Source organism: Lathamus discolor, chromosome 5 (assembly GCF_037157495.1).
Source record: "Lathamus discolor isolate bLatDis1 chromosome 5, bLatDis1.hap1, whole genome shotgun sequence".
In the NCBI taxonomy this organism is placed as follows: domain Eukaryota; kingdom Metazoa; phylum Chordata; class Aves; order Psittaciformes; family Psittacidae; genus Lathamus; species Lathamus discolor.
In genome coordinates, this window is record NC_088888.1 from 54,957,180 (window position 1) to 54,972,190 (window position 15,011).

The 15,011-nt window shown below is 40.7% G+C and overlaps 1 protein-coding gene across 8 annotated transcripts in view; it reads right to left on the reverse strand.

Moving 5' to 3' along the window:
• The window catches only part of NCOA7 (nuclear receptor coactivator 7), an 84,438-nt gene that overhangs the window by 46,257 nt on the left and 23,170 nt on the right, over positions 1-15,011 (reverse strand). For all 8 annotated transcript variants that reach the window (XM_065680943.1, XM_065680941.1, XM_065680947.1 and 5 more), the window contains one exon: positions 422-672. In XM_065680943.1, the coding sequence (XP_065537015.1) occupies positions 422-672 (251 nt within the window). The remainder of the gene's footprint in view (positions 1-421; positions 673-15,011) is intronic.

The following is a 15,011-nucleotide window of genomic DNA, read 5'->3' on the forward strand; positions in this document are numbered from 1 at the left end:
AAAAATACTGAGTTAATTTACGTACCTGCTCATACTTCAACAGGCAGAATGAATATGAATTAAGACTGAAGTCTTAAACAGTATACATCAAACAACCCCCCACAAAAAAAACAAGCCTGACCAAAATGCCATAAAATATTGAAGACGAATCTTAAAAAAATAAAATTAAATACAATAATAATTGTTGCCTAAAACAACACTGAGGCTTAGATCTCAGAAAGAAGAAATACATATATTTTTGAGAACTGCAAGGTTAAAGTTAGAGGCAGATGATATTCAAAACTACATAATTTTGTTTGGTTTTACACGAAGGATATCCAAAGTCAATTATTTTTTTAAGGAAAGCCTACATAATATGTGTGACATTACAAGCTATCAAAACAAACATGTTAATGCTATAGTATTTTGAAATACAACTCACCAGTACTATAGTATCGTTTAAGTTCTGTGCGTCTGATGTCTTTCAGTTGGTTGTACTTTTTCTTTTTCTTTTCTTTGTCTGAAGTAGTTTCCTTTTCCCCAGCAACTTTACAGTTGTCTTCAGAGGAACTGATTTGCTCCAAAATGACTTTACTTTCATCATCTTTCTCAGGTGTTTTGGAAACAGGAGATCCAGGGGAACTGGCAGAGACAGTCTCAGTGTTTTGTTTGGCTTGCCTTTTCTTTTTCAAGCTACGCATAAAGAAAAAACCCACAACATTAACATGATGCCGACCTCTACAGACAAGTTCAGTCACTTGCTAGCTTGGGATTTTTTAATTTAATATCAGGATTTCTCAGAATTCAGTAAAACCCACATATTTTGCATCAGTAACTTGGAAACTAAGATTATCCAACAGCATGCTCTACAATCATATCATCATCTCAAGGCTATCTTCTCAAGAATAACAAAAAAGGTAATAAAGTTTTTACTATTATTTACTGAGGAAGAGGGACAGGGAAAAAGAAACAACATTAAGAAGTTGTTTTGTTTTAAACCACCATACATCCAAACGCAGAAACAAGATACCTGGAGTCATGTTTTCAAGATCGAGGTTATGATAAAACAAAACCTCACCTCATAATATATTATAATGCAACAGCTAACATAACAATTTCACAGCCAACTGCTCCTGCTTTATAAGGCTATTTGTTTTGATACAAACTTGTTATTTCTTTCCATTTTGTCCAAGGTTATCTCCCAGCCACCAGCCATGCTTCTCCACATCTGTTCTTGCACAACCCATGCCAACTTGTACTCCAAGCGTCACTCAACAGCCCCTTCGGCAATGTGACCAATGTGGCTGCAAAGTGCTTGTGCAGGAACATTTTCCAGCTGCTGTAGCTCTTCTGAGAGAATTCTTAACAAGCTGCCGATAAATCTTCCAAATTATCACTATAGCAACAAGAGTATTTTCTTTTTAGAAGACTCCTTAAAGCACAGCTCAAGTGAGAAAGATGCCTCAGGATTCCTAACACTGAATTTTCTGCTAAATCACCATCTTTAGCACTGACTCTGCTCAGGGAGAGCAAAGGCTGACTTAGAGGGTCAGCATCAATAACAGAGTCCTCAGTTAAGAATCTCTGACACGTACCACACAAATGAAAAACTAATCTATCTAATGGACCTTCTTTCTAGTACCTTAGCTTCTAAGTTACAAGGTACCTAAGAGAGGGAGTAGCATATTTATGTTGTTGATGGTAAAAACTGTTACAAGCACAGGAAGATTTATGCTTAGAAGATAGAATGGGTCACCACAAATGGTAAAGGGTTGCATCATCTCACAGCAGTAGTTCACATAGGAAAAACCTAGTATCTTCAGTTACTAACATAATGCAGGAATTTCAGAAATTCTTCCAGCTAACCTTTGATATTTATATGCTCTTAATATATTTTTACAAGCTACAACATAAAAATAAATGCACAGAGCATTTGAAAATTACAGCAAGACATTTCAGGCTCCACACCTTTCTTGTTTTAAATAAAACCAATTCCCGAACTTATATACCCAGCTTGAGACCTCTGAGAAGGGTCAATTTATCAGACCACATGTGACCAACACATTCCAGTGAAACCTTCCAAAAGCTGTGTCTATCACACACATATGTACACGTGTTTCTTAAATGCTTCCCAAAATACAACAGCAGAAGATTCACATTCTGTAGCTAACTCAGTGAAGATGCTGTGGTTCCCCATTCATTCAGACCCACTGATTTGTGAGACAAGTAGTAGTAGTTCAGGCTTTGCACAGAAAGAGATTTATTGCCTGTGAAACTTTACACATCAGGTTCTGACTACATGTGAAAACAACCCACAGGGATTTCTAAAAGATAAAAGTGAATACATCTATATAACAAATGAAGTGTTTTGTTTACTCTAATGAAAATTTGTGTACGCAGAGGAAGCTTATTTTTGACTAAGACGCCACAGTCCTGAACAAAGGCTGCTGTGGCAACCACAAAATATTACAGTCACATTGCATACACAATGTCTATATTTAGCCTGGCAGATATCTTTGCAAAGCAGCCCTCTATGCTGAAATGGCAAGTCCTTACCATGGTTGTACTTGATTCTAGACTTTTAAATGAAACATATCCCTGACTTTTTACTCTAGTGACTCAGCAACCTTCCCGTATGTGTGCCTATTACAGAGTACCCAAATCATCTGCTCCAGCAGATGTGAACTAGCAAGCACCCACTAGCAGCCCCGTTTCTACTCACACTGCACCAAAGACTTCTGTCCCCAGATCAGTAGTCTGTTTGTTTTGATCACAAACTCTATTAAGTAAGTTTTCCATGGTATAAATGTAGTATGTCAAAACAACAAAAAAAAAAGCTGCTAATGGAAACACTGAACCGCTTTTGTTTGGTTTTTTTTTTTTCTTTTGAGGGAAAGGAAGAATAAAGAGGAAAAACCTCTCTTAGAGGTCAACAGTCCTCATGACAATACTAACGGCTTCCTTCGGTACTCTCCTTAAAACATACTCATTTGAACTAGAGTTTTCAAAGCTGCCCCAGGCAACCTTGAGAATAAAGAGCTGAAACAGAACTGGTCCACTAGTGATAAAAAAAAGGAAAACAGAAATGACTCCCTGAACTGACTCACTGCAACATACCTGACCAAGGCTTTGCCCCGTAGTGTTTAATCTTGCCAAATTCCCATATAACTACAGCCCACTGAGAGCTCACTACACAACCTATAGCATCCCCAGCAAGCACAGCTGCTGCTGCGAATGGGTAGCACCACAGGCGCTTTTTAGGTAAAACTGATCAAGAATCTGGGCACTCCATAATTCCTATTCCATCCTCAAGGCAGGCATCAGATTCTGAGATGTTGCCAAGCCTACTCCTCCTGCCCGCTGCTCTAAGGTAATAACCATGCAACTCTCAAAGCAGCAACCTTGGCACTAGAAAAAATACTAGATGAGGGCCAAGTATCCACAACATTCTTCAGAGGACTCAGACTTACTGCAACTCTGCCTAGGGTTATGAACTCTGCTAGGAAAATGCTGCTTTTAGGGGTCTTATAAAGCCTGGCCAAAATTACCCCAAACCCTCCACTTGACTTACCCAACTGTAATATGCCAAGGAACCAAAACAAGCTTTCAATAGCATTTTAAGCCGTAAGAGCAGCCTGAAATTTACTACGCTTTTTGACATTATATTTGCTTTACTAAGAGGGTGTATATAAAGTCCTCCATACACAAGGCAATTAATTAGTAACACACACACAGATATGGTGCAGCAGTTTGGGCTGTGAAGAGCACATGTGGAGGGTTTACTGCTTCAACAAAACTCCATCCCCTTGAGGTATCCCCTACAGCCTCCACTCGCCCTTCTCTAGCACTGACCTGCGCACCCCAGCAAGGCAGGTTGGGCACCCACAGACACTGACAGCCCCCTTGCTGCTCAGATTTCAAACCCATCACCTCCTGAAGAAGCTGGAGGCTGAAGGCTTCATCTGCTCTTCTCTCAGCTCTCCGGTATCACTCACCTTCATGGCAAAAGCTGCCATGGAACACTGATTCAAGAACACCATTTGTCAAATTATTTCCTTTTTCAAATACTTTAGAAGATTTCAAATAGTTTTGTTCAGTTTTGAAGGTGATTTCTCTGAACAAAAACAACATTCAGCCTAATGGTTATGAGAGCAAAGGGGAGATAAAGGCCAAATAAATAAATAAATAAATAAATAAAACCCCTCCCTGTCAGGTTTTGTAATTAAATCAGCCTTCCAGACAAAACAATATGCATCTTTTCCAGTGAACAGATACGGTGTTATTGGAGAAGGTGTTTGGTTTTCAGTATCGAAGTGAACGAGTATGTTGTGTTTTACCAGGAAAGTTGCTATGGGAAGGAAGAGGGAGAGAGAAAAAGGGAGGGTGGGAGAAACAAACAGCTTATCTGCAAAACCACTCTGGTTTCTGAAGAGTCTTACACATCTGTAATTTCATTTAGACACCAGACAACATTTCTCAAGCTAATTGGTTCTGACAGGCAAAACATTTCTTCTGAATTTATATAGAGGCAGCTCCTCAAAGCGTCTTCTGAGCAACAACTGATAAGCTGTTTCCTAAATCTGTTCAAACAGAGTTTCCCAGTGAAAGTTTTCAGTCTATTACTGTATACAGTGGATGGCATGGGGGCTCTTCCACCAAGTTCCATGAGAATCAGAGGAACAGGTTCTTAAGGGGCACTGTGAGGTGGCTGCAAAGATCTTTCAGACATCTACCTTACAGAAGGAACAGAGAGCAGAAGCTTTCTAGAACACAAAGAACATCCCCATACCATGTAATGAAGACTAACGAACTGAAATTGACATAATCTCATAGTAGGCAGGTAAAAATACAAGGTTAGCAGCGCTCACTTAAATCAATTTGCAACTGACTGCTTAATAGCTTAGGCACTGACTTACAGGAAAAGAGCTAGGGAAGATTTCAAGAAACAGCCTGCTTCATCTTCCAGACCCAAGTCTGTTTGACTGCCTACAAAAGGCAAATACATTTTTAAAGTAAAAGAGCCTGAACTGCCATTACACTAAGAATGTACATGGTTAGTGTAAAAAGAAAACTGATGAGAGAAACGAGGTGCCATCTCATCTGCACAACTTTCAGTAGAAGGCTACAAGCAACCAGTAAAGCTCTGCAACTTTGACACTGACACAATCGAGAAATGGAAATCTGACAATATTTCTTTTTTCCTAGAAATTGAATTTGGTTTTGGTTAACAGTATTCAGCAGAGATGCCTAACAAACAACTGAGTAGGACCTCAGCTGATCTATAATAATTAGACAAAGAGCACTACATAGAATATTCTAAAATAACTCCTAAAGCACAATTTTGATGATGCATTAACAAAAAAAAAAAAAAAGAAAAAAATCATACACCACAGACAACTCTTGCTTTAGAAAGAAAAGCATCAAAGTGACCCCAAAAAGTTATATTAATAAAAAACAAAAGAAGAGGGAAGGGAGAAGAAATCTTCATTTTATCTTGAAGCTGACACAGTTTTCCTTTTGGGAATTTTCCACAATGTGCATCCTCTAAAACATGCCTTGATATCTGGCATACAATCAGCTTGACATCCTGCACAGCACAAACAGATCATGTTCTGCAAATGCTGGTTTTTTTTTAAATCCACTTATGCATTTATGCAGTAAGATTAACCAAACTTGTAAAAAAGAGCTTTAAAATGCTTCCAGCATCTTAATCTGGTTTGTTCCTAGCAAGATTCCTGTTCATTTACTTTGTATACAAAATTACATACACCCCAATTATTTTATTCAGAATTAAACATTTTCATCTTAATTCAAGCCTCTGCACTCAATATGTAGTAATTCCTTTGTACCCTACATGTGTTTCTTCACCCATCCAGAACTGCTGAATAAATCAAACTCATGAAATTAAAAAAAATTATACACAGAAACCTTACAGTAAAAACTCCCATTAGGCACCCACTGGTCAGACCCTAGTCAGCTATATTCCAGCCCACACAGATCATCCATCTCCCCTTCACCAGCTTGGTGCCAGCACAACCCAGCCAGCTCCAGGCACTGCTGTGCTCTCATCCCATCTAATGCAACCTCACGAATACACGACCTCAGACAAAATATATCATTACTGTTTGCAAAGCCAAAAGAAGTCAGACTGCTTGCCAGACTGTAACGCTTAGCTCCGGACTTCCTCAGTGTGGCTGCTTTCACTTCTCAACAGGAATGAATACAAAGCTGTTCCCTCTCAGTGAGAAATCCTCCTAAAACTAAAGAGCTTCCACCCTGCAAGAAGGCATGCTCCATAAAACACAAGTCATTTCAGGCTGGTATGCATCCTGTTTTGGAAATGGGCGAGCCACAAGGCTATATGTTTACTATTAAAACAGACTATCAAGGCAAAAATAAGGGATGGAACACGTTTCTTATGAGAGATTTAAACAGTTAACTGCAGAGGGCAAAAAGATGACAAGACAATGTGGTTTCAGACACTAAATAATCCATAATCTGATCTTCATTCCAAATGACATATAGCAACTAAATGAAGCTCTGATTAATGTCACAGCAGCACAGGTCAAAATGGGAAATTTCAACTTTTACCAGAATTCCTGTTACTAATTTATAACAAATACCAGCACCAGGTTTCACACATGGTCAGTCATCAGCAACAGTCAAGAAAGTTGGCATGCTCCAAAGAGTAAAGTGCTGTACTGACAATCAGGGTTATGTCCATCTTCTTCCTGATACTGCTCTTAGCTTGCAAAAATAAGTCACTCTACCTCTGTTTCATCACCTGTAATGCTGAGGGAAGTATTTCTGGTAAAGCTGCTCTGGAAAAGTAAAGACATTGTACCTTCTGACAGGAAAAAGTATGCTGATTTTCCTCCCAGTTTTCTGATTGATATCAGGAAATTTTAAATACCCAATTAAGCTCTCTTACATATGTTAGGGGGTAGGGCAGAAATAATCGCAACTTCCCAGGATAAAATTCAAGAGAGCTTTGAGCTGTCAGAAAGTTTTTATTTTCTTAGATTTAGGAATATAATGCTACCATATAGCTTAATAAACTTTCTATTTTCAAAGGCAAAAAGTATCCCCATATTTTCTGTTTACTTAGCAAAAGAGGTTATGATGTATTCAACAATGCCATTACCATGACAACAATTTAATAAAACCTTTTCCCTAGGGAAAGGATTTTGGAAACCTGTTTTATTCAATTCCTTCTCTTATAACCTCACTTTACTGCAGGCTCTCACAAAACAGCTTTAGGCAGAAGGCAAAATGAAGAAATCCTTCCCTTTGGCCAAGTCCTTTAAGTGTGCCTGATGTTCACTTAATAGGCTTGCTCAATGAAATCTGCACCACAACTCTCTACCTTGTCAATAATACCAACCTGACTCTTACCACACTCCCATCTTGCTTCTCCTTCTCTCTGCTAGCGATGCCAGATACTCTCTCCCACTGTGGTGTTCATCAATCAGCCCAAACCACTCCTACACATGCAACAGATTCTTCATAAAACAGCTTAGCAAGATGCTCTCCCTGCACCGAAGCCCTGCCAAGGGAGGAACGGCCTTGCCCGGTCACCTCCAGCCAGTGCTGGGTTCCCTCCAGCTGCTGTCCCAGTGCCAGCTCCCAGAGCCACTACTCCCCCTGACATCAGCTGGCTTGAAGTGCTAAGGAAAAGGTTTGCACTGCGAGGACTGGGAGAAGAGCAGCATCCCCTGCTGCGAAGCACAAGGAAACGGTGGCTGCTTCTCCAGCAGCAAGAGGGAAGAGAAGAAATTGATGCTTTCTCCATAAAAAGGATCTTAACGTTAAATAAGTTGACTGTAAGTGAAGTCACCTGTATGACTGCTGACTGGCAAGGCTGGGAGGATCCAGAAGTAACCATGGTCAAGAAGTCAGTGATCAAACTGAAGTAAAAATATGCAATTATTTCTTTATTTAAATGACTATTTAAGGGTTAAAAGAGGGGGACTGAGATTTAAAGCACCTGTCTCTCTGAATTAGCTTCTGCTTTTACTTAAGAAGTAACCTTAAAAATTAACACTTAAATGTCAAGGCTCTCTGCATCATTGCACCACTCTACAAACAAAAGTAGTTTAAAAAGGAAAAACAAAAAAAAACCCATACAACTTCTTTTCTGATCTTGAGGTCCTTTCCAACCCTAACTATTCTATGATTCTATGATGAATAGAGAAGACAGGTAGGGGGGGAGAAGCAGCACGAAAAAGAAAGTCAAACTTACGTTTTTAAATGCTAACTTTCATAATCATGCCAGATATATTCAAATATCACCACATATTTCTCAGGAATTCTGTTAATCACAGCTGGAGCTTATAGCATAAGAGATGCTGTGCATGTGCTTATAAAAAGGCTGCAAACTCATCTGTTCAGGAACAAATTTACAGCAAGAAGCATACTGGCAAAAGTGGAAGAGGTTGTATTTCAAGTTTTTCACAGTAAACGTTAAAAACAACACCAAACTCACCGCTGTGTCTCAGTTCTATGTTTGAATTCACTGTCCCGTGTTTGAATTCACTGTCCCCAAAAACCTCACAAACTAGCTTGTACATTGAGCAGTTTAATGGGCTTTCTGAATGGAGTTCCCATTAACTGACACTCACAGGAGAGGAAATGCCCAAGTGCACTAAAGACCCTGTTACACGGGTTACAGTACTAAGAAAACACGCAGCAATGCTGCTAACAGGTGGGAAAAAAAGGGATCTGTAGCTTCAGTATCTGGAATAATGACTGGTATGGTCTCACACAATGGATATTTCATAAATGGGAAAGATAATCCCCCTCCACCTAGAGGAGGTGTTTGCATCAATGCTTCTATACAAAATATGACCTTTCTAATACCAAGGTCAAAAGGCCATTAACGATAAGTATCAAGATGACACAATAGGGTAGGGCTTGCCCACATGGTTCAGTCACATGGCAGGCATGTACCAAGAAAACTTCTCATACGCATATACCCTATGCTAAAATGCATATTTGCATGGCCTGATATTTTTCAGTAGCCAAAGCATTGTAACAGTCCTCCATTATATTTACGCTTGTTAACTACAGTGTCTTAAAATTTCTGTTTTTTTACATCAAATATTGTAATATTTATGCTTTATGATTAAAAAATATTTGGATTTTTTCATTTATTCTTCAGCTAAAACTTTAAACATGTGATCAAAATGCGTATGGTTGGAAGGGAAGAAGCAACTACTGCAGGGGAAAAACAAAAGGCAAAAAGTAAACCTTGCCTTCACCAACATGACAAGAAGGGGCAAGAGGAGAACACAAGAGGTTCTGCTCCACCTCTGTGTTCTCCGGACTCTGTAAGGCCAGAAGGTCCCACCACACCTCAGGCAAGCGCTGAATTAGAATAAACAGCTGAGGAAGACGGACAGTTGGGATCTGACCTTTTAAGGCAACCCCTCCGCTTAACACCGAGTGCCCCCACTCCCGGCAGCAGCCACATGCCCCGAGGCTGCGGCAGGGCTGAGTGCCCCCCTCTGCCCCGAAGCTGCGGAGCAGGAGTGCGGCAGGTGGACGCAGGCCAGCTATCGTCAGTGCCCTGCTGCGCTCAAGGACAACGGCCTCCTAGCAGATGCGGCCGGCTGCAGCCAGATAAGGCGGGTGCTGTGCGACACGCCGTCCTGCTGCCTTCCACTACCCCCACCGTGCCCCTTCCTTTCGGGGCTGGGAAGGAAAGCCTCCTGGCACGCTGGGTCCGGGTCCTGCTGCTGCAGGCGGGCGGGCTGATCTGATGGTGGCCTCCCTTCCTCTCGCAATGCCCTGGCGTTTCACCTGCAGCAGCACCGCCCTGGACCTGCTCCCACCACCGTTGCTCCAGCTCTGTTGCCACCAGCAGTTTTCACTGCTGTTGAACCTAACAGTATGATTGATTCCTCAAATTGCTGAAATGCTCAAATTTTTCACGGGACCAGAGCCATATGCTGTAGTTTTAACGGACTCCCAGATTGCGGGGGGGGGAGGGAGAGGGGTGGTGGTGGCAGCATTTGTAACACAAAATACTTCTATAATGCCAAAAAAACCCTTCCCAGCTTTAGGCAATCAGAACTGCTACATGCAGCACCTGCTGTGCTCCAGGTGGATAGAGGAGCACCATCTTTTCACCACAGACACTGAACGTACAGCTAAATCTTCTGCTTAAGGAGATGTGATTTTTAAAGGCTGATTGAAACACGTGATTAACACCTTGAAGCCATGTATTTATAGAAGCATTACTGAAAGCAAAAATCCAGCAGCTGACAGAAATGCACTGTTATGCCAAAACCATAAAATAGAATCTAAATTCACCTGTGATTGGCTAGATGTTAAGTTTACACCTACTGAAATAAAACCAGCCACTCCAGAAAAATAGGGGAAGACAGCTCCTATCAGTATATTAAGTGCTACACAAGAGAAGTTCTCTGTGCCAGACTGCTGTCTAACAGGAAAATAGTGCATTTAGACAACCAAAGAGCTGATTTATGGCTCGTTTACATTACAAAGGTTTTACAGCACAAGGACAATTCTGTCCCTCCTCCCCAAATTCCTAACCAGTTCTCTGCTCTCCTTGGGATTTTCTCCCACATAAATCAACAAGACAAATCCCACGGACCTCAATGGAATAGCACCGGAGACTTAAGAGTTTAGCTAACATAGATGCTTAAATTTCAGATGATCCTAGGCAACACTCCCTGCCCAGACTACAGAACAGGACCAAAAAAACCCACTGCAAACCTACACTTAGAACACACCTCTCCATTATCAGATTGGCAGGGGCAGGGTTTGGAGAAATCCTGTCAAAACCCAGCCTGGAAGCTGGATTAATGCTGAGGACATGAAAGTTTACCAGCCTGGCACCAGAGGGAACCTAATGCCATTGGGAATATCCACACAGCCTCTTACCTTGCCCAAGGTGCTAGGGAAAAGGGGAAAAGCTTCATTTCCTGGGGGAGAGACAGGAGTGGGGAGCCCACTGTCCACAGGCACACAGCAGAAACTGCAGAACATGCAACTAACAGCTCCAGTTCAGCATAAGCATGAAGCATACCCATGCAGGATCCACAGCACTTCTTTTACCAACAAAATTCCCTTAGTTAGCTATATAAGGCTTTCCAATCACTTGGACAGAGAGGGGGGGAAAAACTGCCTCTTTCCAAAAGCACATTCCTGCAGGTATAATTCATATCTTTCCCTTTAAAGATGCAGCACTGTTACCAGAAACAGACCATCCCACCAGCCAAACCAACAACCCAATGTAGCATGGCACATGCAGAAACAAAAGGGCAAAAGTGGAATCATAGCAGCAGACACAAGGCAAGCAACTTTGGCTGTGGGCCAGAAACACCAGCAACCTTCTCTGAAGGGACTTATCTAGCTTCTTATCAACCTGGGCTTTCTTCAGTCCAGCAAACTCTGACATATCTCACAATGCTGATTCTTCTTCTCAAAATACTGTAACACTACATGCCCTAATATCATACGGTACAAAGCTCCGGAAAGCTGACCAGGACTACTGCCACAAGGTGGTAAAACAGCTGGATTTCTCAGAGCACAAGCAAGAGAGATTTAACAGCACCACCAAAAAGTCAATACCATCAGGCATCTCTTCAGGGTGTGCCTCCCTGTCATTTAAACAAAACTCTGGCTGCTTCTGGAATGGGCCTTCATGCCACAGCATCTCCTTCCTATCAGCTCTGCCATCAGTAAGAGATGTGGCAAAACCAGAAGACTGAGTGGGGCTGCCTCTTTCAATAGCATCTTTCACAGCATCACTTCAAAACTGACTGTGGAACCACACATCCACCACCAATTATTAATGCTGAGGTTCCACCAGTGTTTAAGCTAGGCTTAATTTTTAAACAGTTCACTGGGATTAAACAGAATTTTATGCAGTGGGTCCTAAGAGCAGAAGAGAAGATACATTTGGGAGGCTGAAGGGAGAACACCACACACTACAGAAACACAGCTTAATTTATAAGGTTAATTATATTAGTTTCCTACAGACAACAGTAAAAAGTCTCTATCTCACCTATCCAGAAAACCATCTTATGAAGGCCCCAAATTTTATAGCCTTTAGGATACAACATCTTTAAATCTTTCCAAGAGGAAAAAGTTAGATGGCATGGCCCACCAGGAGCCTCCAGCACACCCCTCATGTCTTGGCATACACAGCTGCAAGCCACGTGGAAGAAGACAAAATACAACTATGGTAATAGCAACTCTTATCAAAATTGCACAGACTCCTACAATTAAAGAACTATCATGTTACTATTTATGTTCTAAATGGAGGCTAAGTAAGTTCCCTTTTTTGCAGTTTCTTTATAAAGGCTGATCAGAGACACCCAAATATCCCTTTGGGACAAGTAAATATGTGGTCATAGTATGCTTGCTGCCTAACAAGCCAGCTTATACATATCTTGCAAGGTCATCAGTGACATTTTTGTAATTGCTGGTGTGACACTGCATGTTTGAAGAGTAAATAAACAGAAACTCTTTTCTCTGTATATTCTGTGATGTAGTCCTCAAAGAAATCAAGAACATCATAAAACTCTGCCTTTTTTCTCTTTTCTAAAAAAAAGCCTCTTTATACAGAGCCCACACTGCTACCCAGTCTCACTTCACATGCAGAGGGAAGTGAACGGGTGAGGAGATTAACCATGCTTCCCATCTTATGCAAGCTTTCTATCTCCATAAATAGCATTTCTGGTACTGGAAAATTTTGTAAAACCCTGAAGAAAGCCTCAGGGCCCCATTAAATACTTCCACTAACTCTGTTATCCAATAACAGAATTCTTCTTCAATCCTAAATGACTCCATACTCTTGAAGATAAAAGCGCTGGAAAGAACCGAGGCTGCAGAAACCACTGCCTGGTTTACGCTTCCCAGAGGAAGCACTCACATTGAGAATAATTCAGTGATTCACAGGCTAAGTAGAGGACAGTAATTCATGCTCTTCTGCTGACTCTCATCCTGTACTACAGAATTACAAGACCACTCATCTCAAAACCTCCCAGTCCAGAGAGCTACAGGAATGTGAGATGAGGACACAATTCCCAAGACAAGCAGCTGTTCAACGTAACTTTTCCCCTGCACTGCAGTATGTGTCAGAGAAAGCAGGTTCAACTTCCCCCCCAACTCTCATTCTCCAGGTTTACACCCATCACAAAAAGAATTTCTTTCTATTATTATATATATATATGTATATATACACACACACCAGTAAGTTTGTGAGCAATGAACAGCGTGTCTCAAGCTTCTGAAGGCCTTAACCAACCTCCCAAAGCTCTACTCAAAAGCTCCTCATGGTGCTGTCTGTGAAATTCTAAACATTCTTCAGTGTCTGAAAACTACAGTGATTGCAAAGGACAGCTGAAATGCTAACCTACACAGCAGCAGGCTGCAAGCCTGCTAAAAACATTGAAACCTCTCAATTTTAAGTAACTGTAAGGCAAATCACAATACTGTATGTTTCAGAAAGTATTTAATGGGTTCTCTCAGCATCCAACATAACAAATCAGTTATCCTGCACACACATCCCTAAATAACAGAGCAAATAATATCAATTGCACCCCATAAATCTGAAATAGTGGTATCTGTAGCGTTTTCTTAGAAAATAAAATGCATCAGGCATACACGTTATTGGCCAAAACAATGTGAGTAAAACGCAATACTGTGTTTTAGTTTCAATAACAGGATTGTGAAGTAATGCTTATATATCTGGAAGCAGAGCTAAGAAATTTCCATTATACAGATGAGCTGAAATGATGTATTATTTCCTAGAGCCATTTAAAAAAAATTAAGCATCTGCAGGATCTTGGCTTGACTATTCTTCACACCCAAGATAAACCTCCACAACGGCTTGTTTTAAAAACAACGTGTGGAAAGTTTTCCTTCTAAAAGCACGAAATAAATTATGGGTGCTACAGGAAACCTGAATAAACATCAACACTTTGGCTCAGCAGAGCAAGAACAATTGCGAGGAGATTATTGCTAGAGAAACAGTGATCTGAGGAGCATGCAGCAAAAACCCTGTTACATGGATACAATAACACTGGCCAGCAAGGAAAGTACCTAACAGAAAAACCTATGACAAAGTCTTACATACAGGAGATGCCCTCAGAAAAGTATGTTTGTGCATATATTCCTTATCTGGCTTTCCCTCCTTCCTAACCATCATCAATACTCTCTCGATACATTCCCTCCATGCTTGCTGCAGTTTTCTTATTTCATCATCTTTCTATGTCTTAATACCTATAGGGATAAAAAATATGAAGCATACAAACACTGATTATGGGAATAAACCAGAGCAAAGCCAGTAAAATTTCAAATTAGGTGTTTATAAACCTATTAGTCTGTAATATGTAGAAGACTGACCAAGGAGTTACCACAATGCATCAGACCAAGGGTCCATGCATCCTGCCTCCAACACCAGCCAAGAGCAAGGACCAGGGAAAGACCATAACAATATGACAAGTATGTATGAGACTCCTTCTACAGCTAAGTTTTCCATATTCCAGCTGTTTGCAGCTCTGCAGCTATGTATTAATGAAGCCTGTCTTTGTGGGTTGTGAATGTTTCAAAGGAGAAATAGCGTTAGGTCACAAACAACTAATGTGATTGGAATGCTGTATACCATTTCTTGTATGGTCCGTTTTACTTAATTTTAGGTATTAAAAAATAATTAGAAGAAGAAAAAAAGCTGTAGATTAGAACCTGGTAACAAGCAAATGGTAACTGTACTAAACACTTACATATATTTTTGTAAATCTTGGGTTTAATGTACAAACCTTAATCTGCATTAATGTAAATTTAAGTATCTAAGCTGAGAATCTAAACTAAAAAAGAGCATGCTGAAGATCCATTTACTTCCCTTAAATATTCACATCATATGGCAACACAAGGTGAACGCCAGGCTGAACAACTGGCTTTGGCTTCTGATACAGTAGAAGCAATCTGAAGTTAAGGGGAGTCTCTGCCTACTCGTATGGGCTTTGGAGCATGTCCCAGGCATTTATGTAGTTTTCAAA